The sequence below is a fragment of the Sphaerodactylus townsendi genome, linkage group LG07 (assembly GCF_021028975.2).
Source record: "Sphaerodactylus townsendi isolate TG3544 linkage group LG07, MPM_Stown_v2.3, whole genome shotgun sequence".
NCBI lineage: Eukaryota > Metazoa > Chordata > Lepidosauria > Squamata > Sphaerodactylidae > Sphaerodactylus > Sphaerodactylus townsendi.
The window spans coordinates 18,870,799-18,896,921 of record NC_059431.1 but is presented as its reverse complement, the minus strand read 5'-3'; the positions used below and the strand labels follow the sequence as shown (position 1 = coordinate 18,896,921).

The window sequence follows — 26,123 nt, the reverse complement described above, 5'->3', positions numbered from 1 at the left end:
TCCTGCAGGAGAGAAAGGGGGGATATAAATCCAAACTCTTCTTCTTCTTCTTCTTCTTCTTCTACTCGCAAGTGAACAGCTGCCCCAAGAAGCGCTTTCCTTGACCGTGCTCCCCATTTTTTAAAGGCCCTGATCCCCGAAGTCAGTGGAGGGAGAAGGAGAAGCGGGGGGAAGCCCAGCCAGGACTGAGGCGCTTTTTTGTCCGCACAGGCACACACTTCCCTGTAGGAGGGGAGGCTTCCCCATTGTGCAGCAAGGGAGATAAGGAACAGGGCGGGACAGCGCTTCCGTGCAAAGGGACGCCAGCAACCCGCACTGTTTCTGTGGGCTCCGGTCGCTGCCTGCATGGAGACATGCAAACGGGAAAACAGGAGTGCGGGTTATTGTAACCCAACTGCAATCCAGTCTACCTGTGCTGCGCGGAAGGGGCCCCAGTTATCCAATGGTGATTTAGGTGATGTGTTTTAACACCACAGTTGTTCATGGACGCAACGTGCCCTTTACCCCCGTTTGCAAACTGCACAGAACCACAGAGACATAATAACCAACACCGGGTTTCTCTCTCTTTTTAAAACATTTATTGTGAAGGTTGAAAATGTTAAATTATTGCAACATAAAACGATGAAGTGACTAGAAAGAGAAATGGCGAAGGACCATCCCAGGACTGGAAGACTCTTCATCGACAGTTATTTACACAAAGAAGTTCAAAGGAGGAAAAAGGATGCCCAGAGGTGTGTTGCCGGGGGGCGGGGGGGGGGTTGAGCCATTAAAGAATGGAAGTCACTGTTGGGAATACAAGTGAATGGGTCATTTTGCATCAAAGAAATCTGATTAACACAAAAAGATTTTATTTGAATCAACCATCATATACAGGAAAATGCTTATGCAACCACAGTCTCTTAAGGATATCCTTCTACGCCTTCGGTGCCCAGGAATGGTTGTTTCAGCTTGGAGAACTTTCTTTCCTCTCCATCACTTGCAGCAGATAATCCATCATCTGATTAAAACAACACCAAGAGAATAATATTTAGAGAAACGTCTCGAACAAAAAACACCAGGTGGTTCAACACATATTTATGCATAAAGCACCACTCTGCACGAATGCTTCATTTCGAGTACTGGCTGCTTCAATGAACATTAATTATCTTGTTAATTACTGAGGAGGGTAGTAAAAGAAGTCTCAGCATCTCAGATAACCAGAAGTCAGCTGTTGGGAGAGAGTGACAGAAATATGTATGTCTTAGTAATGCCATGAATTGAGCCCACCTGGGATGCAAAGATCATCATCACAATCTTTTCTTCTAATATAGGACTGCTAGTTAGTTACTGTTGCTCGGTTAATGGGCTTTTAGTATGGTTTTAGGCTTGTCTTTTGTATTTATGTAATTCTGTTGTTTGTTTTGTTGTGAGCTCTCGAGCCCTTGTGGCAGAGCGGCCTACAAATTTAAATAATAAATAAATAAGAGTGAAGTTGGCGAATCTGTGGATGCTTAAATCTGGTGACTGAAGCTGGGAATGGGCATGGCAGGTTTGCAGAATAATTTTTACAAATACATAGCAGAGTTTTTAAGAGGCCAGAATTATAAAAGGAGTGCCTGTAGCTTTAAGCAACAGATTTCCTCAATGGCTATTGCTAGGCAACCACCGATTACATGCCCCCTTCTGTCAGTAAAAGTCAGAGAGAGGGACAGGGTCCTTTCCAGTTATTTTCTCCTGGGGGACAGATGTGTCATCTGGAGTTCAGTTGTAATTCTGGAAGATCTCCCCTAGACCAGGCAGCAACCTCTGGATACCTTGTGTATCACCTGACTTGCATGACTCAGCTAGGCCTGGCTGCTAGCTACTGTTCAACAGTTCACATCCCATGAAAGCCAGTGTGGTGTAGTAGTAAGAGCTTCCAAGCAGGATCTGTGAGACTCAGCTTCAAATCTCTACCTGCTGTGGAAGCCCACTGGGTGATTTTGGACCAGTCACATATTTTCAGCCTAACCAACCACACAAGGTTGTTGTGCGGATAAAAAGGAGATGAAACTAATGTAAGGTGCGGGGGAGGAGGTGGAAAAGTTAAGACAGTGAGGCAGCTAAAGGTAAGTTAGCATTGGGTGGGATGGAAAGAGGTTGCCAACTCCAGGTTGAGAGGTGGAGTCTGAGGAGGGGAGGGACCTCAGAAAGGTGTAAGACTGTTGACTCCAACCTCCAAAGCAGCCATTTCCTCCAGGGGATACCAATCTCCAGGTGAAGGCTGGAGACCACCCAGAATCACAACTGAACTTCGGATGACGGCAGTCAGAAAACAGCTGCTTTGGAGGCGAACTGTACGGCATCGTACCCTGATGAAGTTGCTTCCTTCCCCGACCTCCCCCTCCCAAGGCACCACCAACAAATATCCAAGAATTTCCCAACCTGGAGCTGGCAACCCTAAAAGAGAACTGATCTCTGAAGTTGGGAGAATCGTTGTGCTCCTGGGAGAGCTGCAGCCGCCTCTGTGGGTTGTGGGGGGGGGGGGGTGAAGCAGGAGGGTGGCTGGGAGTGCCAATGCCCCATTTATTCAGTGGAAGAGGGTGTGGAAGCTGGTAGGAGACCAGGAGGGTAATGGGGGTGGGGCTGAAACAAATGACAGACATGGAGGAGAGAGAACAGGGGTGGCAGAAGGAAGAAACCGTGAGACTGAGGCCCCTTCCACACAGGCGGAATAATGTGTTATGGTTTGTGAAAAAAAGAGGGCTCATCTCCTAGGTGGCAGATAGCTGGGTCAGCAACAGAGCCGGAGCCAGAAAGTCTGGAGCAACTTGTGATAGTCGACCTTTAACGTGATTGGTGCAAGAGGCTGTTGCTGGGCAAAGTGCTAGCTTGAATATTATAAAAGCTGTGCATGGAACTCTGTACCTGTCTTTAGGCTTCTTATTTATGTTAGGGCTTAGCCTAGGCCGCTTTAGCACTCTGCATGTTTGTATAGCTGCAACTATCAAGTAAAGCCTTCCTGTGGAAAGAACATCTCGTGTGAAGTACCTTATTGCAAGAAGGTGGCAGACTGCTGAGTGTAGGCAGTTGGACTACTAGATATCCTTGTCTACTGTGGGTAGCTCCGCTCTACTCTGTTGATATAATGCACTGTTTGCAAGTGGATTCTGCTATTCCGCACAGCTGCAAAGTGCATTGAAAGTGGATTGAAAGTGCATTATTCTGCACGTGTGGAAGGGGCCTGAGAGGAGGGGAGGAGGAGGAGGAGAAGAAGAGTTTGGATTTATACCCCACCTTTCTCTCCTGTAAGGAGACTCAAAGGGGCTTACAATCTCCTTGCCCTTCCTCTTCCCACAACAGACACCTCATGAGGTAGGTTGGGCTGAGAGAGTTCAGAGAGAACTGCGACTAGCCCAAGGTCACCCAGCAGGAATGTAGGAATGCAGAAACACACCTGGTTCACCAGATAAGTCTCTGCTGCTCAGGTGGAGGAGTGGGGAATCAAACCCGGTTCTCCAGATTAGAATCCACCTACACTATGCTGGCTCTTGGGATGGTATAGCTGCTCCTGAAGGTTTCTTATGGCTCCCCATTGGCGTAGTCTTTTTAATTTTAAGAATGCAAGCAGTAATTTTGAGTTCTGGATACTGCAAATGTGGAATACAGGATATGTTTCAAGTCCAATCCAGACTCCCAGAAACAATGCTTGGACGCTGCCCTGTATAGTGGCACCTTTTTCAAACTCCCCATCTTCTATGAGCTTTTCCCACTTAAATTAGCCTGCCAAAGAAAACACCTATTTTCTACTATTTCCTCTTGAATGTCCTCATGAGGAAGCCATTTTTGTACAAGATTGTTTTTCTAGAAATAAAAAGTTGACAAAACCCCTGGATTATAACTTTCCCCCGTCCTACAAATGGTTATTTGAAATCAACCGTGAGGTATTCAGATTCAAGATGATTTACTCTCACCCATTGCCGTAGGAGTAAAGAACCAATTGTTGTGTTGTGGTTAAGAGCAGTGGACTCTATCTGAAGAATCACATGCGATTCCCCACTCTTCAACATGAAGCCTGCTGGGTGACCTTGGGCTATTCACAGTTCTCTCAGAGGCAGGCAATGGCAAAAACCACCTCCAAGCTTCTCTTGCTTTGAAAACCCTACAGGGGTCGCTATGAGTCAGCTATGACTTGACCGCACTTTCTACCACCAAGGAGAATTCTAACTCCTTAGCCCATGGTTTATTCCCATGTTCCTCAGCAATCTATGGTCAGAAAGGGTCACCCTGATTGTCCCCAGCTTAAACAAACTGAAGAGGAACACTAGTATAAAAGGAATGCGATCAGGCAGGCACCTTGTGTAAATGGGGCTTCCATATCCTTCCAAGGTGACGAAGCAGCTGACAAACAGGGAAGCATTATTTTGGATACCATCGTTCCACTTTAGTGACATAAATGCAGTCTTAAGAGCCAATTCCAAAATTCAGGCGGGACATATGGTATAGCCCTCTCCTAGGACTGTACTGCTTAATAATGCACAGCCTCCTTGCTTGAAAAGATCCTTGTTTAGGTGTCCCCAACGTGGTTCCTGCTGGTTGAACTGGAATCTGCTGATACTTTTTCTAGCACCCACAGAATGGTGGGTGGATTCAGGGGAGTTCTCTGAGGAGGACAGCAGGTCTCAAACACAGGAGCTGGGCAATTGGAGGAATGTGACACATAGAACAGATGAATAAATTCATTCTGTGAGTTTGAAGCTACAGAATACATCTGATCTGAACTTCTCTTCCTTGTCAATGAAGATAAGGAACAGGCACATGAGCAACAGAATCAATCCTCAGAGAAGGTGCAAATGATAGAAGGGTTCAGCCCATAGAGCGGCCCCAGCAAAACTCCAGAGGCGATGCGTGATAGTTGTAGAAGACTCCTTGCTAAGGGAAACAGAAGCAGTGGTTTGCAGGCTGACAAGATGTCATGAGAGGCGTGCTGTCTCCCTGGGACAAAAATCTGTGAAGCCACATAGAGGATGACAAGACATGCCAAACCCACTGACAATTATCCCTTCCTTTGGATTCAGTTGGGAACACATGACACTGCGAGATGTTGCTTTCAGGACATCACAAGGGATTGTGAGGCTCTGGGAAGGAAGTTGAAGGATCTGGATGCACAGGTTATCATTTCATTTCTACTCCCGGTTGAAGGACGCGGCCCAGGGAGGGAAAGAAGAACAGTGGAGGTGAACAACAGCCCTCGCAGGTGGTGCCACCAGGAACGTTTTGGCTTCTTGGACCATAGTCTGAGGTTAAATCAAGACGGACTACTGGCAAGGGGCAGGCTGCAGCTCACAACTGTAGGTAGAAACATTTTTTCTAGGAGGCTCACAAGCCTGATCAGGGAGGTTTTAAACTGGGTTAGGTGGGGGAGGGAGACAATATTCAAGCAGGCAGGAGTTCGTCAAGTGCTAGAGATATTAGTTCGAAAGTTATAGAGAGAACTGAGAGAATAGTTCAAGAACCCTACAGTGTGAGGGAGAAAACCTTAAATAAACTTCGATTTTTTTGCAAGTCCACCACATATGAAAGAAAAAAACAACCTCTCTTTGACATCTCCAACAAAGACCATCGCGATGTTTGCTTATCTTGGTGGAGTGGTTGAGAGCAGGAGGATTCTAATCTGGAGATCCGGGTTTGATTCCCCACCCCTCCACCTGAGTGGCGGAGATTTATCTGGTGAACCAGATGTGTTTCCACACTCCTACATTCCTGCTGGGTGACCTTGGGCACAGCTCTCCCTGAACTCTCTCAGCCCCACCTACCTCACAAGGTGTCCGTTATGGGGAGAGGAAGGGAAAGGAGCTTGTAAGCCACCTTGAGTCTCCTTACAGGAGAGAAAGGTGGAATATAAATCCAAACTCTTCTCTCTTCTTCTGAATGTATGGCTCATGCTTCTTGATCAATCCTAAACTGGCTTATACAGTCTGAGGTAAAGATATTTTTGATGAATGTCTGGACGGCATTACCAACCACAGCAAAACCTGTTTGGCAGATGATCATGTTTGATTGCTCAATACAGTTACAGTAAGTCTAAGTGTAATGTTGTGATTAGAAGTTTGGACAAGACTCTGGTAGAGTTCAAATCCCCCTCACAGGAAGCAGAGACTTTGGACTAGTTATTCCCTCTCTATCTACCTCACAGGATTGTAGTGAAAAGAAACAGGAGAAGGAGGAGGAAAAGAAGGAGGAGGAGGAGTAGTTTGGATTTGGATTGTAAGGAGCCTCAAAGGAGCTTACAAACTCCTTTTCCCTTCCCCCTCACAGCAAACACCCTGTGAGATGGGTGGGGCTGAGAGAGCTCCAAAGAACTGTGACTAGCCTAAGGTCACCCAGCTGGCATGTGTTGGAGTGCACAAGCTAATCTGGTTCACCAGATAAGCCTCCACAGCTCAAGTGGCAGAGTGGGAATCGAACCCAGTTCTCCATATTAGAGTGCACCTGCTCTTAACCACTACACCACATAGGTGGTGAGAGGGAGAACCATGCCCTGTAAGGTCTTTGGTGAAAGGGCAGGACAGAAACAGATTAGTGAATCCCAACCTGGGATACATGTACCCCCACAACAGTATGTGCCGGAGTGTTTGGGGGTATGCAAAAATAATCACATAACGGGTTTGCTAATATGGAGTTACAATTTTAGGGGAATGGGTTGCCGAGGGGTACATAAGAGAAAAAAGGTCGGGGACCACTCTATTAGATAAATCACGCATCCAGGCCATTTCGAACTGAAAACTTACATCCTTAAGACTGCTGTTATCCTCTGCCTCCCAGGTGTTCTTGGCGGAAGAAAAGAACCCAATTTCTTCCCTGAGGGCAGTTAAACTTCTGTGCTGTCATTCAAATTGCTCCAAGAAGCCGAAAAGCAGCTTCTTCACGGCCTCCTCCCAACGCGGGTCCTCCTCAAACCGCCTGACGTCGTCCAGCAGCAAAGAGAAGGGCACCTTGTTTTGCTCGTCAAGTATATAAGGAAAATCACCGGTGCTCTTTTTCCCCATGAAATGTCCTGTAAGAGCAAGAGGCAGAATGCCGTGAAAATGAACCCCAAGATCCTCATGTTAAGCAATGGACAGCTGAATTGGACGGGGTTGCATCTAAGGTGGCTTCCACACAGGGGTGGGATTTGCTCGTTTCCTCTTATTGCTGCAGAGAAAGTCCAGAAGTAACAGGGGCTTCCATATAGGTTTCCCCATAGTTTGCTGCCCTGAGCCCCTAGAAGTGGCAACTCCTCTCCCTTGGCCCAACAAATAAGGTTGCCAGTCCCCAGGTGGTAGCTGGAGAACTTCCAGAATTAGAATTGGTCTCCAAGTTAAAGAGATCAGTTCTCCTGGAGAACATGGCTGCTATAGAAGGTGGGTTCTATGGCATTATACCCTTCTGAGGTCCATCCTGCCCCCAGTACCTCTCATTAGGCACCATTCCCCCCCTCCCCAAATCTCCAAAGAGCTGGCAACCCTAGCCAACAAGGCTTTTCTTTAAATTGGCACTAGAATGTTTATACTGATGTTCAGTTCAGTGGTGGGATCCAAAAATTTTAGTAACAGCTTCCCATGGTGGTGGGATTCAAACAGTGGCGTAGTGCCAATGGGGCTGGGGCGGGGCACAACGGGGTGTGTGGCTGGGCATTCCGGGGGCGGGACATTGCTGGGCTGTGGCAAGGATGCAGCTGCTGTGCCGGTCCTTGAGCGAGAAACGAATGCACGTAGGTGCAGGCTGCCCACGCGACTGCCCGGTTGCACCTCCTGCTAGACTGCTTTAGAGTTCTGCACTCACTGCTGAGGAAGCCGGAGGAGGGGCATAACTTAAGGCAAAAAATCACATGGCAAAAAATCACCAATTAGTAACCTCCTTCCCCGCACACACAAAATCATTAGTAACCTACTCCTGGGAACCTGTGAGGAGAATCTCGCTTAGATCCCACCTCTACCAGCATGTCAGGTGCCCCACTAGAGGAGCCAATACATTGGATAAAGTGTATAAATTGATCAAGGATGCCTACAAGGTGATACAGTTAATACACTTGGGTCAGTCAGACCATTTATCACTGTTTCTGGCACCAGCATATATTCCACTTGGGAGGCGGTGTTATTTCCAATAAAGACTGTAAAATCTCATTCGATGATGCTCTGAACTACTTCAAGATTGTTTTGAGACAACAATTGGGATGTTTTCTACCAACCAGATCTGGAGGAGTATACCACTGCTGTTCCTGAGTTATATCACCCACTGCACAGACATTCTTACTGTGTATAAGCCAAGATCCGATTTACTCCAACCATAAACCCGGATGACAAGGAGGTTCAGCTTAATTTATGCATGACAGGGAATATTGCTTTCAGATCTGGTGATGAGGCAAAGTATAGTGCGCGAGCCGTCCTGCTAAGAGGCATTCGACAAGCCAAGATGAGAGTTATAAGAGAAAAATTGAAGATTATTTTAATAATAACAACATGAGGCAGGTGGCAGGAATTCAACAAATTACCAACCATAAACCAAACAATGACATTTCTGTGGATGGGGATTCTTCTCTGGCGGAGGAGCTAAATCACTTTTTTGCCCGCTTTGAAACAGGTCTATCAGAGGAGATGACACACAGCCACCAGGTGATTGCAGCTCACACCTCACTGTGGAGGAAACATGAGGTGAGTGCGCCTTGAGGGCTGTGAATCCAAGGAAGGCTGCTGGACCGATGGTATTCTCGGTCGGGTGTTAAAGGAATGCTTAACCAACTGGTTGGTGTTTTTACTGGATCTTTAATCGCATCTTTATCCCAGTCCACCATTCCATCTGTTTGAAAGCTTTCCACCATTGTTCCACTAACAAAGCGATTTCCTGCTGAAAATCTTCAGGATTATAGACCAGTGGCACTCACCCCATCATCATGAAGTGTTTGAAAACTGGTCCATAGGCATATTAGTTCTTGCCTTCCAGATACATTTGATAAAACATCGTTCGCATATCGACTAATAGATTCCACGGAGGACCTTCTTATTGCCATTAGCCTCCACACAGCTTTGACGATCTGAACAGCAGGGGAATTATGTGCGCATCGCTCTTTATGGACTTTAGTTCCGTGATTTAATACAATCTCGCCAAAGACTGGTGACAAAACTTGTGGATCTTGGACTCTCACATTCAATCTGTTTTGTGGATTAGGGACTTTGTCTGGATCGCTCCCAGAGGGTTAGGACTGGAAACGGGTTTCAGTTCTTCTACTTAAATAATGGGGAACGCCACAGGGCTGTGTGGTTGAGCCCCTTTACTGTTCACTCCTTATACATATGACACTGTCTATAGTGAATAATTCATTATCAAATTTGCTGATGACACAACGGGTGGTGGGCTCATCTCTGAGGGATGAGTCTGCCTATCGGAATGAAGTGGACCGACTGCTTCATGGTGCAGCAGGGAAAATAACCTGGTTCTTAACACTAACAGCACAAAGGAGCTCATAGTGGACTATAGAAGGAATAGCTCAGAAATTCCAGCCCTTGACTATAAAATGGAGATCAAGTGGAGCGGGTGGCTAGTTTTAAATTCCTGGCTATGATTAAAGAGGATGACCTGGGGAGTACAGACTACCGCTGTGGTTAAGAAAGCCCAGCAAAGCACTGTACTTCTGAGACTTTTTAAGGAAGCAACAACTAGATGGAAAACTTCTGGTGTCCTTTTACTGTGCTATAGGAGAGCGGCCCTAACTCTACTGCATCTGTGTATGGTTCTCCAGCTGCAATATGGCTAATAGGAAGGCGCCTCCAAAGGGTGATCAATACTCGCAATAAAGCGGGATTATCATTGCCCTCCTTGGAAGAAATCTATAATGCCCAAGTCTAAATAAAGCCCAAAAAATATCTCTAAGGGACCCGCCTCCCACCCAGCACACACTCTCTTTTTAAACTGCTACCATCTGGCAGACGATACAGGGCCCTCAGAACTAGGGACAAGAGGCTTAGAGACAGCTTCTACTCTAGAGAGCTGTGGCTATGCTAAACTCCGCCAAGCCATATTGATGTATTTGGGGCTATGTAGGATGGTGGAGGATGATGATGTATGAGTCTGAAATTGCATGAGTCTGAAATTGTATGAGTCTGAAATTGTGTGCATCGAGGAATGCTGCTGTAAATTCTCTCAAGCAGTGCACAATGACAATAAAATGCTTATGCTTATGCTCTGGTTCAGTTGCAACAATAGGTATAACAAGTTTTCTGAAGTTCAAAATTCATTTTAAAAAAAAGTAAGTATAGTGGTTAACTGTAGCCGACTCAGATGTGGAGAACGAGATTTGATTCCCCATTCCTCCACCTGGGTGGCAGACTCAAATCTGGTGTACTGGGTTTGTTTTCCCAATCCTCAACACGAAGCCTGCTGGGGGATTTTCTTTCAGAACTCTCGGCCCCACCTACCTCCCAAGGTGTCTGTTGAGGGAAGAGGAAGGGAAGGAGTTTGTAAGCCACTTTGAGACTCCTTTTTAGAAGAGAAAGGCAGGGTATGAATCCAAACTCTCCCTTTTCTTCTTCTATTTCTCCATGACAAGCAAAATAAATTATGCATACATGCAAATAGGTACAAGCTTTTCTTTCTAAGTTTGGGTTGGACAGGATATTGAAGTTTCAAGTGCACCCTTCACATGCGTCTAAGAACATAAGAACTAGCCTGCTGGATCAGACCAGAGTCCATCTAGTCCAGCACTCTGCAGTACTCACCCAGGGTGGGCTCCACCAGGTGCCTTCCAAGGAGCCTCACATGCAGGCAGGAGGTGAAAGCAAGGGCCTTCTGCTGCTGCTGCTGCTGAGCACCTGGTCTGCCCTAAGAGCATTTGCAATCTGAGATCAAGGAGGATCAAGATTGGTAGCCATAGATCGACTTCTCCTCCATAAATCTGTCCAAGAAGCTATCCAGGTTATAGTTAGTTAGTTAGTTAGTTAGTTAGTTAGTTAGTTAGTTAGTTAGTTAGTTAGTTAGTTAGTTAGTTAGTTAGTTAGTTATACATACATACATACATACATACATACATACATACATACATACATACATACATACATACATACATACTTTAGTTTCTATACCTTATCCTTCCATCCAGAAGAATCTTGGGCAGTGCACAGCATATAATAAATACAATCATAAAACCAGCATAGTTGACTAAAACTTATAAAACAGCCGCTTAGACTACCTTCAGCAGTAACATTTAATACTTCACAAGCATCGTGATTAAGTAACATCACCACCTCCTGTAGCAGCACATTATCCAAAACACCAATCACATGTTTAAGCCGTGGAAGAAGTGTTTCCTTTTATTAGTCCCTAATTCTTCCCCCCCCATGCTTTTCAACTGTATGCCCCTGGTTCTATGCCCCTGGTTCTAATATTTTGTGGGGTTTGTTTTTCTAACCAAGTTTACCACCAAAGAAAACATACAAGGACACAAATGCAAGTGCATCTCACCCTCGTGCATCAAAAAGGGAGATGTTATTTCTGACTCAGTGGTATCTCATTCCTTCTCTTCCACTATCTTTCCCCCCTCCATGTCCCCCTTTACATTAATAATTTCTTCCTAGGATACTCCAGTTTTTTTAAAAAATGTTGGCCATGAGAAGGAATTTATATTTTTTCCCTGCAGTACCAAATGCTCTTTGTCACACTAATGCAGTTTGCAATGAGAATAAGATCCTACATGCAGATATAGATACAAAGATTTTGCATGGACGCCTTCTAGAACAAGCATAGAGTTACTCTTGAAAATACAACCCAAGTTTCTTTTTTCTGTTAAGAAATCAGCATTGCCACTTGCATGAGGGGCGACCTAATTTTGCTCCCAAATCTTACATGTGCACATTCCTCGGAAGATGTAAAGCCTGGCCCCGGCTTGGCTGGAAAGATTCTCTCCAGACTGATGTTTTAACTCCCACGATGTAAGAGTATACCCTCTGGCACTCTGACACTAACTAGTCTTAGGAAAGAGACTGGAGTTTTCATTTCCTTATCTTTAAAATTAGATTAGTGATTGAGTCCCCACTTTGCTCTCATAAGTTTATACTCGAATGGGGATGCTTGAATAACCGCTATGTCCCATTCACGGTGGGTGGAGGGCTGCTAGAGGTAATGAATCCATGTCACATCTTCCGTCAGTCTGTACCCACAGGAGACAAAGAACCCAGTTATCCTGACGTTAAGGGTTTTGTGCAATTTGGGTTAATGGAGTTAACAGACATAAAAGCCGAAGGACTTTTAAAGTAATGGCCGCTTACTTCTTTGGATTACACCTTCTTTAAGGTGCGGGGAAGAGATTACTAGCTACTCTTAAGTGGAAGACATACCAGTAAAAGACAGCGCGGTATAGTGGTTAAGAGCAGGTGGATTCTAATATGGAGAACCAGGTTTGATTCCCCACTCCTCCAGCCAGGGATGTAGGTAAGGGGGGGTTTCTCAGGTTCAAACCCCTCCCATTACATGTCCAGCTTGCTTGAAACAATGCGTGGAACGGAACAGCCGGAAAGCCCTCAGTCACCGAAGCCACCCTATGTAAAAAAAAATCTATAACATTCACCATCACTGCCTCCAGCTGGAGTGGCAGAGGGGCTTATTCTGGTGAACCATGATGGAGTTTCCACACTCCTACATTCTCCTACTGGGATGACCTTTGGGCTAGTCCACAGTTCTTCAAGAACTCTCTCTGGCCCTCGGCCTACCTCACAAGGTGTCTGTTGTGGGAGAGGAAGGGAAAGGAGCTTGTAAGCCACCTTGAGTCTCCTTACAGGAGACAAAAGTGGGATATAAATCCAAACTCTTCTTCTAAAAAAAGATTTTAAAAATATGGAGAGGCAGTTGGGTTGGTCATGAGCGACGGCCCGGGCTACCTAACTATTCCAGTAGTAAGGTTCTTGGCCTTAAGAAGCTGCATCCAAGAAAAGGGCTTCTCTGGTTTATGAAAGTGAACGGGACAATTCAATGTGTTAGCTTTTAGGACACCAACGCTTTGTTATCATGTGTGTGTAAAGCGTCATCAGGTTGTGGCTGATTTACGGTGACCCCAAAGGGTTTTCATGGCAAGAGGCTATCAAAAGTGGTTTGTCATTGCTGGGCACTGCATAGCAACTTTGGACCCCCATCCAAGTACTAAACAGGGACGACCAGGTTCAAGGGTTTGGGCAATATGGCTCCAGTAAAAAGGATCAGTCCCACTCATTTTGATCTCTTTTCACAGCTGATTGACAGAGGGGAGACCTTAATGGCTACACAGGCAGTGCAATCCTAAACAGATATACTACAGCGCAATCCTATGCAATTATACAACAGTCTAAGGCAGCCATTCTCAACCAGGGTTCCGTGGAATTCCCCTGGGGTGCCGTCGAAACATATCAAGGGGTGCCCGGCAAAACTACCCGTCCTCAGCTCATTCTTGTGGTGTCTCCCATCGGTTGCCAGCATAAGGACATGGAGTTGGCCCATGGGGCAGAGGCCTACCACAGAGTCATCGGCAGCCACCACTTCCACCCCGTCGCGGCTTCCTCTTCACCCTGGGAGGGGAAGGGTGGGGTATTAATGGCTTAAGCAGGGGCAATGGGAGGGGAAGGTGGTGGGTGGCGGCAGGGGTACCGTGAGATATGAAGAGTGAGGTCAAGGGTACCCTGACCTCGAAAAGGTTGGGAAACACTGGTCTAAGGCCATTTAATTCAACAGATTTACACTGGAGAAACACAGTTCACATTTGTACTGCAATAACCCATCAGTGACTTTTTATTTATTTCATCTACACCCACTCTTTCTCCCTAATGGCGACTCAAAATGGCTTATGCTGCCTTCCCCTCCTCCATTTTAACTTCAAAACAACCCTGTGGAGTAGATTAGGCTGTAACTGGCCGCAGGTCACCCAGAAAGCCATGCCAGTGGGGGATTCGAACCCGGGTCTCCCACATCCCAATCTGGCCCTCTAACCATTTATACGACATTGTAAAGGAATCTTAAAGAGGCAGAGACAGAATGAAGTATAAACAAGAGGCCCCTGTGGATCGAATATGCTTCCAAATGGAGAAACAGACAGTGCTTTTTTTTTCAACCAACAGGAAAGGGGTTAAGGCAGGGGTAGGGAACCTGCGGCTCTCCAGATGTTCAGGAACTACAATTCCCATCAGCCTCTGTCAGCATGGCCAATTGGCCATGCTGGTAGGGGCTGATGGGAATTGTAGTTCCTGAACATCTGGAGAGCTGCAGGTTCCCTACCCCTGGGTTAAGGGATGCTGACAACATTATATGCCTCCCCAGCTAACATCTACTTTGGGTTCAAGAAAATAACTAATAGTGGGGAAGGGAAATGTTGCCACCAGCCGCTGCGCAAAGCACACAATCCCTCATCCCCAGACAGTCGGCACGACCCCCGGTATTGTATCAAAAGGGAAAGAGCTCTATCCCATTCAAAGGGATTGCCGATGGCAACGTCTAAGGGTTGATATCGCTTGCCACCTGAGCCTGCGTATGGAACTGCATGGGTAAACTTACTGACATCAAGCCACAAAAGCAATGCCCCAGAATCACAACAATGCCAGCACGGTGTAGTGGTTAAGAGCATGTGGATTCTAATTTGCAGAACTGGGGTTGATTCCCCACTCCCTCACCTGAGTGGCAGAGGCTTATCTGGTGAACCAGATGTGTTTCCGCACTCCTACATTCCTGCTGGGTGACCTTGGGCTTGTCACAGTTCTCTCAAAACTCTCTCAGCCCCACCTACCTCACAAGGTGCCTGTTGTGGGGAGAGGAAGGGAAAGGAGCTTGTAAGCCATCTTGAGTCTCCTTACAGGAGAGACAGGTGGGGTATAAATCCAAAACTCTTCTTCTTCTTCTATCTGCATGGACAGCCCCTTGCATGCAAAGGTTACGTTGGGTGATCTAGGATCCCAGAGGGAATGCGCCACACCAGATTGTTATGGTGGTTAAAGTGTCGGGCTAAGATCTGAGAAATCCAGGTTCAAATCCCCGCTGTGCTTGCAGGGTGACCTTGGGCCAGTCCACTCTCCTCATCAGCCTTGGCAACGTCAGCGGATAATTTTAGAGGGTAGCTGCTTTTGTCTGCAGTAGAACAGTTAGATTTGAGTCGAGCAGCATTTTAGAGAACAACAGTGTTTATTGGGTATAAGCTTCCGAGAGTCAAAGCTCTCTTCATCAGATATCAGATGAAGGGAGCGTTGACTCTCAAAAGCTTTTACCCTCAAAATCTTGCTGGTCTCCCAAGGGCTCCTCGATTTGACTCTAGGTGTTCTGCCTCAAAGAACTGTTGCAATTGCAACTCAGAGGAAGGTATGCCGATGTACTCTGCCCAGAGTGCTACAGAAAGAAAAGAGCCACAAACTCACATGTGTGAACCAGCCTGAGAATTTCCTGGTTCATACAATATTTCTGTTTCTGTAAGCGCTGCTCAGGGAAAGTGGAATCGCTTGCATGGGTGATAGACATTTTGCACAAGCCATCTCAAGGGCATAAATGAAACACGGGCAAATAATTCCACACTCGTGGGCAGGCAAAGAAAAAATGATAAGGAGTTTTGAGACAGATTAAAGACTATCCTGTTTTTTATCATTTGTATTATTTTTGATTTATGGGTTTTTAGGTCAGTTACTGGTTTTAGTTTGTAAAGTTTTTTCATATGTATATTGCGCACCTCCCAGAGCCCTTTGGGGGTGGGCAGTATGCTAAATTTAACTAATGAATAAAATAAGTGGCACCCCGCATTGTGTCCCCTATGGTGTTCTTTGTTTGGAATCAGGGCAACATTTATTAGAAAAGTTATTTGATCAAGAATATCAATTTCTCCTGAGCAAAGCGCAAAGCTCTTGCTCTCCAATATTCTTTGGGATTATCCCTCAGCAATCTAGCCCTGCTATATACCTGGAACATCTTGTTAATTATAATTGCAGATGGGTCATGACTAGAGCAAGGTGTAACTCTTTTCCGTCAGTACATCTCCAAGGTCGCTTCTCTAATATCCCACAAAATGAGCGTTGCTGTCGATTCTGTCCTGATACAACTGATTCACTTTCTCATATTCTGCTTCACTGTTCAAAATATAACAACTTCAGAACTGATTTGAGAACTGTACTACCAACAGGATTTATGCTCCTTTCTGATAAGGTAAAAATGGCTAAGCTTCTAAATAACTCTAATGCTGAAATCTCTGAAGCTGTTGCTACATTTTTACTCTGTGTACTGCAAATTGTGTAATAATGATCTTTTTACTGTATTTGGAATTCATGACACACACCGGTTTTATGCCTAATAAAGGTTTTGGATTTGGAATAAAATAAATAAATCCTATCAGGATTGGCTCTGATTAGTACTTGGATAGGAGGCCACCAAGGAATCGCAGTGGAAGGCAATGGCAAACCACCTCTGCTTGGTTCTTGCCTTGAAAACCCTATTGGGTTGCTGTAAATCAGCTGCGACTTGATGGCACTTTACACGCACACAACTTTCATGGGCTGTGAAAGCTTAAGCTAGAATACACACACACAAAAGCACCAAGTCCAGTTCATATTACAGTTAAAAGATTCAGAGGAGAATATACAGCCTTTCCCGGGTTGCTTCCTGCAACCAGATATCAAAAGTATCTGTGACTGATGGCTACCAAAAAACCTAAAAGAGAAGTTCAGCCAAATCAGGCTGATGGTCCATCTGGTCCGGCGTGCTGGGGCAGGGCTGTGGCTTGGGTGACAGAGAAGAAGAAGAGTTTGGATTTATATCCCCCCTTTCTCTCCTGTAGGAGACTCAAAGGGGCTTACAATCTCCTTGCCCTTCCCCCCTCACAACAAACCCCCTGTGAGGTAGGTGGGGCTGAGAGAGCTCCGAGAAGCTGTGACTAGCCCAAGGTCACCCGGCTGGTGTGTGTGGGAGTGCACAGGCTAATCTGAATTCCCCAGATAAACCTCCACAGCTCAGGTGGCAGAGCTGGGAATCAAACCCGGTTCCATCTGCTTGGTACGTAAGAGCATCTGCTTGGTACATAAGGGGCCACAGGTTCAATCCTCGGCAATTTCAGCTACAAGGACCAAATTGTAGTCCATGTGAAGGAACTTTGCCTGAGACTTTGAGAGGGAGCTGCCAGCCAAAGCGGGCAATACTGACCTTAATAGACCCATCAGGCAGCCTTATGTATACTTTCAATGTGTTGGTCTGCAGTTAAAAAGCAAGATTCAAGACTAGGAGCACCTTAAAGGCTTCCAGTTTTCAAGACTCAAAACTCCCCTGGTCTGCCCATGGGAGTGCCGATTCTCCAAATATTATTCCCTAGAAATCTTGTTAGTCTTTGAGATGCTACTGGACTCGAATCTTGCTCACTATGTCATGGCCACCCAGATGCATCCAAAAAACCCCACAAGCAGAGGATGAAGGAAACAGTCCACCTTGTACTTCTTAGTTACTAGGGCTAGTAGTCATTGATAAAATGAATTCAAAGCCCATTCAGGCTAGGAGCCGCTCGATCGCATGACATCTCGCCCCTTTGGATTTGTACTAACTCTCCAGCCTGATGAAGAATTCCGGCGACACTCAAAAGGCAGCACATGCTATTTAGTGCCCTTCTGGTAAACCTAAAGCTACCTCCTGTTTTGGAATTGTTCTGTGGACTTGCACCATCCGTGCCTGCCTTAGAGTAGACACAGATGAATCCCAAGCGATTTATTCTTTTTCAGAACAAGAAAGCATAACAGGACAATAGGATCCGGCCCACTCACACTGAAATGGAGCAGTTTGATAGAAATGGAGGGGGCAGAAGGGAGCTGGGGGAAGCTATGGATGGCAACGGGGGCTAATGGTCACAGCATCAGGGCTGCAGTGGGGGGGGGGACATAATTCCAAGACCCTCAGTCATCATGGGGGCTAGAAAGGTGGTATGGCGCTGCCGCCGGTGTATAAATTCTGCATCCCCTTTAGTAAGGAGGAATGTGTGAGGGAAGCGTGCCCTAGATCCTGTCATAAGTTTTCCATCTAACCCACCTCACAGGGTTGTTGTGAAGACAGGCTTGGTCAGGGGAGACGCAGAGTATGGTAAGCAATGTATTCAGACAGCAGTTGTCCTCATATGAAGTTGAACTTGGTTGGGGAAGGGGGGGTGGGGGTGGGGTATCCATGGGGGCTCTCACTCCCTTGGCGACTGCTCTGGAGAAGCAGATCAGGTTCTCAGAGGAAGGAAAAGGCTTCATTGAGAGGAAATGCAGGGATGCTGCGGACCCCCAGACTGACCACACGTGACCCTGCAAATCCGTGATCAGACCCCCCCCCCCCTTTCCAGAGGGCGCAGCAAAAGGCAGCAAGGCGAGAGGGGAGAGATATGGATCGGGGCCGTAATACCCTTCCCAAAAGTGCTTTGCATAATAACCACGGGTGCGAATTCATCTGATCACGGGCCCTCCTCGCATGATTGGTGGGGTTGCCAAACTCCAGGTGGCACCGGGAGATCTCCCGGCATGAGAACCGATTCCAGACTAGAGATCAGTTCCGCTGGAGAAAAAGCTGCTTTGGAGGGTCAACTCTACGCTGTCTCGCCTCCCGGGGGTCCTCCCCACCTCTGGTCTCCCCCCCCAAAAAAAAAACTTCTCCAGGAATTTCCCAACTCAGCCTGATGATTGGAGAGCCCCCTTTTCGAAAGTCCTCGCTCCCGGACCCCTCCCCTATCCCTCCATTCTCCCTTGGCGACTGCAGGCTCCCCGGGGCAGAGCCCTCTCTCCGCCTTCGCCCTCACTCACCGACTGCCCAGTGGCTGCCCCGGGGGTAGATTTTGGCCATGGGGGGCGCGGCCGCCCCCTCGCTGCTCTGCAAAGGCGCGGCGGTGCTGCAGCGTCCGGCCAACAGGAGGGTCCAGGCGAGGGCGGCCAGGAGCCCGGAGAGCCCGCGGGGCTTGGGCAGCAGAGAAGGCAGCTGCGGGCGAGCCATGCCTCGACGGGACGGGGCGCAGCTGCGAACTGAGCTGGCGATGCCTCCGCCGCCGCGGCTGGCCCGCCTTTATACGCCGGCTGGGCGAGGGGGTTGCAAAGGTCAGCCCCCGGACGCCTCCCCTCGAGGGGGCGCCGGCAAGGCGGGGAGGAGCGCTGACTGGCTGCTGGGCGGGCGAGACGGCCCCCCTCCCCTGCTGCCCCCCCCCCGTCCGCCTCTCGAGCGCTCATCTGCCTGTGTTTACTCGGAAGTAAGTCCGACCCAGTTCCCTGGACGGCTCGCCGCCTCTTTTCTTCGCTCCAGCAGCTGCGCAACTTTGCAGCAGGCAGCAGTTCAACAGGGAACGCTCATTCTCCGCGGGAAAAGTGGTCCCAGGTGGGGGGAATCCTGCCGGCACCCAAACAGCCCCATGGAGGCTGAAGGGGGGGGGGAGTAGTCAAGAGCAAAGACCTAGACTCGCCCCCCACCCCTGTCTGAATTGGACGCAGGGGAGGGGGTCGTCTAGGCAGAAAGGGAGCCAGGGAGAGGTAGCGGTTTAGCTCCGGGACCTATTCACAACGCCAGGCTTCAGTCCTGGAAGTCCTAAGAAAAGGGGGGGGGGTTCGCCTTGGGTTTTGTCCCCCCGCCTCGGAGAGACCCCATTGCTCACCTGAGCTTACAGGTAAAAGGGCATGTTATAAGCATCACCTTCAGATCCCGTACCACTCATGCGGGAATTAAGAGGCTGGGTCTGGGAGGAACTGCCCTTTTCAAGAGGAATTAAATGTGCCCCATCATCACCATCAGGAAACCTGCTCTTGGGATATATCCCCCTCCCAAGATGGTTCCCAGGTCTGTATGGAGCCCCAGTTCCTCCTCTGCGTCCCAGGATACTGGGAACCACTTACTGGTCTCTCAAGCCTCTGGACAACCTCGAGGGGCAATTTGAAATGCTTCACAATTTGGGGAGGGGGAATCCCAGGTATAAAATTAGCGTTCAAATATTCCTCCAAGGTCCAACATTAAAACATGCGGAGGGACCAGTTTCCCTTAGTGGGGATAGCTTCAGGAAGATAGCCATGGGGCTGGTCTGGGGTAGATGAACTACAACCAAATGCACCTTAGAGACCCAAGTTTTGATGCTCAAGAGCTGATGTCCCTAAAATCTGGTTGGTACCTGAAGTGCAGCTGGTCTTGAATCTAGCTCAGCGGTTCTCAACCTTCCTAAAGCCACAACCCTTTAATACAGTTCCTCGTGTTGTGGTGACCCCCAACCATAACATTTATCCATTTTACAGATGGAGAGCACTGATGCAGAGAGTCTTAGGTGACCCCTGTGAAAGGGTCGTTAGACTCCCAAAGGGGTCCCGACCCCCAGGTTGAGAACCACTGATCTAGCTGTTACCAGGGAGGAGGAGGAGGAGGAGGAGGAAGAAGAAGAAGAAGAGGAAGAGGAAGAAGAAGAGGAGGAGGAGGAGTTTGGATTTATAACCCCCCTCCCTTTCTCTGGGGCTTACAATCTCCTTTCCGTCTTCCCCCACTCCCACAACAAACACCCTGTGAGGTAGGTGGGGCTGAGAGAGGTCTGAAAAGCTGTGACTAGCACAAGGCCACCGAACTGGCATGTTGGAGTGCACAGGCTAATCTGGTTCCCCAGATAAGCCTCCACAGCTCAAGTGGCAGAGCAGGGACTCAAACCCGGTTCTCCAGATTAGAGTGCACCTGCTCTTTACCACCATGCCAGTCCTGTCTTCTGTCTCATGCAATTCCCCAGCTATGAAATGACTCCTTCCTTTCAGCATGTTTTCACACTGGGGAATCCCTTCCACCGTGGGCCTGCACCTCTGGGAATCCTAGCTATTACATCTTTTGTCTTTTTCTTTTAAAGGTACCAATTTCAAAAGCACCGGGGTTGCCCGTTGAGCACGTCCACGGGCAAGTGTCCCCCTCTGGGGCACACGGTGATCTGGCCTCATTCCTGTACATCCCCTTGGACTTATTCTTGCTTAATCTCTGACTCCCTTTGTATGCTGGAGATGGAGGCTGTTATCGTTTATGATAGACGGAACGCCCAGTAACAAGGGCCGTCCTTCCTCTTCAAAGGACCCCAGTTGCAAGCCCCTGATATTTTCTGATTGATAGGCAGCCCTTCCTCCCACGGGCTCTGTTCATTCATCTTTCATTGAAACGGGACTTCCCTTGTCTAACTCCGGCTCCGGCTCCCCCGGCCCATTTCAGGACCCTCCCCATCCATAAACGTTCTGGAGAAAATGAGAACCATTGTTTCCCCTTGTGGGTGGTGAGGCAGGATAAGACCTGGCTTCCCCATCCCCTTCTGGTCCCTTGACAAAGCAGGGGGAAGGGGCTCTTTATCTGTGGGGTTGCTGTTGATGATAATTTTGAGGGGGTGGTCGTCCGTGGACACTTTTCCGTCTGATTGATGATGCTCTACATTATGCCGGCAGAATTTGAAAGACACTGGGGGACACCTCTGCTAACACCCACTTCTGATCGGATCTGTCCACGTCTGGTGTTATCCGGTTTTCTAAATGTAGCTTTCATTTTGGGGGGCCTGCCCCCCCTCCCCCCGTCATCTCCCTATGAGTACCTAGTTCTCCTTCCCACAAATACACTATTTGAGCACACATTGCTTCTGGCACATTGGGACGGCTTCTCGGCCCTGGCAGGAGCCCAAAGCTGTAAAAAGCAGACACACATCAGACTGATTTTAAGAATTAATATATTTTGACTGTAACTCGGTTCCTTGTGCATATAAAAGTTGTTTTGTCTCTCTGTGTTTTTCTACACGGATGCTTGCCGATAGTACTGTGATGGATGTTTGCCAGATTCAGCGGAAGGGGTTCAGATTAGTGACAGCAGAAAATTAAAAACCTCTTCCAAATGGCATGGGTTGGGAAAATGTTTTCCTTTTTCTTAATATACTGGTCAGCCTTATTTTTCTTCCAGTTGCTTCTTTTTCTTAATGGAATAAGTTAAGAAATAATAATGTTAACTTAATAAGGTGAATGACCCTATTCAGGGATGTTTGGATGAGATTCTATGTCTAAAGTGCCCTCAAATTGCAACCCCTAATCCCCCCTTTCTCTCCTGTAGGAGACTCAAAGGAGCTTACGATCTCCTTGCCCTTCCCCCCTCACAACAAATACCCTGTGAGGTAGGTAGGGCTGAGAGAGCTCTGAAAAGCTGTGACTAGCCCAAGGTCACCCAGCTGGCGTGTGTGGGAGTGTACGGGCTAATCTGAATTCCCCAGATAAACCTCCACAGCTCAGAGGGCAGAGTGGAGAGTCAAACCCGGTTCCTCCAGATTAGATACACGAGCTCTTAACCTCCTATGCCACTGCTGCAGCCACAGATGCACATGAAACATTAGGAACAAGATCTACCAGACCATGGCCACACAGCCTGGAAAACCCACCACAACCAGTCAGGGACGTAATGCCCATTGGGCAAGGTGGGCAGATGCCCAGGGCACCACCTTGTGGGGGGCATCAAAATGCAGGGTTCGTTTTTGGGTATTTTTAGTGGTTTTCCATTTGTGGCCTGCAGGCGGCGCAGTTTTTAGGCTAGCGGCACCAACCTTTCAGCATATCACCAGGAGACTGTCCTTATGCTACCCCCCAAGTTTGGTGAGGTTTGGTTTAGGGAGTCCAAAGTTATGGACTCCCAAAGGGGCTGCCCCATCCCCCATTGTTTCCAGTGGGAGCTAATAGGAGATGGGGGATACAGTTTTGAGGGTCCATAACTTTGGCCCCCCTGAACCAAAATGCACCAAACCTGGGGGGTATCATTAGGGCAGTCTCCTGATGAGACCATGAAAGTTTTGAGACTGTGCCTTCAGAAATGTGCCCCCTCCCCCCCTGCCTGCAACCCCCATTGACAGCAATGCAGAAAACTCAATGCAGAACAAAGATTCTTGGGCAAATTTTGAGATGTTCTTGCAGGGGGGGGGGCATTCTTAGACGTATCAGCACCAAAATTTCAGGGTATCATCTGGAGACTGTCATGATGGCACCCCCAATGTTTGGTGCAGTTTGGTTCAGGGGGTCCAAAGTTATGGACTCTCAAATGGGTAGCCCCCATCTCCTTAGCAAAGAATGGGGGATGGGGCACCCCCTTTGAGGCGGGGCGGGAAGGAAGGGGGGGAGTACATGGTGACATGGGTGGGGTTGAGGGTGCTTGGAGGCAGCAGGTAGTGTAGATTAAGTTTTATTCAGGAACTAATTTACATGCTAGTGAAGAGAGACAGACGGGGTTCTAGCTAATCATTAGATGGGAGAGGGGGACTAAGGCCCCTTCCGCACATGCAGAATAATGCACTTTCAATGCACTTTGCAGCTGGATTTTACTGTGCAGAATAGCAAAATCCACTTTCAAGCAATTGTGGAAGTGGATTAGAAGTGCATTATTTTGCATGTGTGGAAAGGGTCTTAAGAGTGGAACTTATGTGAAGAAACAGGATACTGTCCTAAGAGTAGCAACCTGGAGACAGACAAGGAATGACACTTGACAGGAAAGAGGGAGCTGACTTTACTGTCCTATCTAACTGCCTTCTTCCTGCCCCCTGCACAGGGGCATAGCTTTATGAAACAGCGCCAGAGCTAACCCTGGGTACCACCACCACCACCCCCCCCCCACACACACACAGCTGCACCCCTCTGAACTTTACATGGAGCTCAGCAGCTGGGCCAGCCAGGTGCACCTCGCCCAGATCTCCACGTGGAGTTTGGGAGTGGGGCAGGCACATTGGATGCTGGCCTCGGGTCGCCTGGGTCCAGCTTTAAACAGCTGGCCAGGATTGGACTGAACCCTGGGGGCTGATTGGCTCTAGCTTTATTCTGTTGGCTCTGCCCTGAAGCTCCACCTGACCAGCTGGCCCCACTCCCAAACTCCACATGAAGATCGGGGATGCGGCCAGCCCTGCTCACCAGTATTGAACTGTGCCCCTGCCCCAAACTTCATGGGGAATTCAGGGCTAGAGTACAATTGCAAGAGTGGGTGGGGCCCTGGAATGCACCCCCAAAGAAGTGGCACCCAGGATTCCAGTCCCCCTCACTATGCCCCTACCGGGTCTTCTTCTTTCTTCTTTGTACACCAGACATTGCCTGTTCCATCGAAGAAAGGATGGGGAAAATTCTTTTTGAGGGGAAGGAGTTTGTGAAGGGTTCTGGAGAGACTGAGAGCCAGCAGACAGATCTTATTCACTCCATCTTAGTAATAAGAGAGGGGAATGCTTTTGCTAGTGCTGTTCTGGACAGGGGTAAAAAGACCAATGTCTACATTACAACTAACACTCTGAACAATGATTTCAGACCCAGCATGGTATAGTGGTTAAGAGCAGGTAGATTCTAATCTGGAGAGCCGGGTTTGATTCCCCACTCCTCCACCTGAGTAGCAGAGACTTATCTGGTAAACCAGATGTGTCTCCGCACTCCTACATTCCTACTGGGTGACCTTGGGCCAGTCATAGCTCTCTCTGAACTCTCTCAGCCCCGCCTACCTCACAAGATGTCTGTTGTGGGGAGAGGAAAGGAAAGGAGCTTGTAAGCCACCTTGAGTCTCCTAACAGGAGAGAAAGGTGGAGTGTAAATCCAAACTCTTCTTCTCCTTCTTAAGGTCTACCATTCAAGAGTTAAGATTAAAGTTCTGTTCCCGAGACAGTTCCTGAAAAGACAGAATGCTATTTGGAGGCGGTAAGTTTCGGAGAACTGTAGCTTCAAGGACAGCGAGAAATGTCTCCAAGATGACATGGAGCATGTGACTCACACACAAGTTTCCTGGAGCCATCCTAATAACTCCTGGTGTCCCAAAGGAAGGTGGTCAAAGGAGAAGAAACTAACTCTAGCCTTGCTGCTATCCATGATATCTATTCACTGGCCCATCAGCATGTATCTCTAATGGCCTGGAATCCATGCCTGTAAGAGTATTGCTCTAGGTCAGTGATGGCAGACCTTTTCGAGACCGAGTGCCCAAATTGCAACCCAAAACCCACTTATTCATCGCAAAGTGCCAAGACGGCAATTTAACCTGAATACTGAGGTTCTCGTTTAGAAAAAAAATGATTTGCTCTGAGGCGCGCGTTACTTGGGAGTAAGCTTGGTGAAGCAACCGTGCAACGCTTCGAATAGGTGAATCACAATCCTAGAGAGAGAGAGTTTTGATTTATATCCCCCCTTTCTCTCCTACAGGAGACTCAAAGGGGCTTACAATCTCCTTGCCCTTCCCCCCTCACAACAAACACCCTGTGGGGTAGGTGGGGCTGAGAGAGCTCCGAGAAGCTGTGACTAGCCCAAGGTCACCCAGCTGGCGTGTGTGGGAGTGTACAGGCTAATTGAATTCCCCAGATAAGCCTCCACAGCTCAGGCAGCAGAGCTGGGAATCGAACCTGGTTCCTCCAGATCAGATACACGAGCTCTTAACCTCCTACGCCACTAGGAGGGTTTACTCAGAAGCAAGGCCTAGATATGTGTGTGTATGGGGGGGGGGTGATTTTCCGCTCCCCCCACATGACGAACTCTGTGTGTGCGTGCTCAGAGGCCTCTGAGTGCCACCTCTGGCACACGTGCCATAGGTTCACCACCACTGCTCTAGGTCTCTGCCATATGACTGTGCATACTGGAGCCCCCTATATGTGGCCTCTTGCATCAGGCTTTTCCATCTGATGACTATCCTGTCATCCATCATGGTGTAGTGATTAAGTGTGGTGGACTCCAATCTGGAGAACTAAATTTGATTCTCCAATCCTCCACATGAGCGGCAGACTCTAATCTGGTGAACTAGGTTTGGTTCCTCACTCCTACACATGAAGTCTGCTGGGGTCACCTTGAGCCTCTCAGAGGTCACAGTCCTCTCAGAACTCTCTCGGCCCCACCTAAGTCACAGGGGGTCTGTTGTGGGGAGAGGAAGGGGAGGAGTTTGTAAGCTGCCTTGACACTCCTTATGGTTGAGAAAAGCAGGATATAAATCCACCCTTCTTGATCTTCGAATAGAAATAGCTGGGTATCAGCAAGAGATTTATTTATTTATTTATTTATTAGGCTTTTATACCACCCCATCCCCGAAGGGCTCTGGGCGGTGTACAGCATAGTGTTGAGGTGATTAGGTATGAGGCCTGTTTGTCACCCAGCCAGCGTCTGAGTTGTTACTGAGGCGGACTGGTCAAGAGGAATCATCAAATTTCTTACCAGTCATCAGCCACA

The 26,123-nt window shown here is 48.0% G+C and overlaps 1 protein-coding gene across 1 annotated transcript; it reads right to left on the bottom strand.

The window, feature by feature from the left end:
* Positions 1–555: 555 nt before the first annotated feature.
* LOC125436724 (gastrin releasing peptide) lies at positions 556–19,004 on the bottom strand. The gene is given in 3 exon segments (XM_048503964.1): positions 556–997; positions 6,750–7,015; positions 18,741–19,004. Coding segments are annotated over 3 exon segments (507 nt in total). The 5' UTR covers positions 18,928–19,004; the 3' UTR covers positions 556–943.
* Between the last annotated feature and the right edge of the window lie 7,119 nt (positions 19,005–26,123).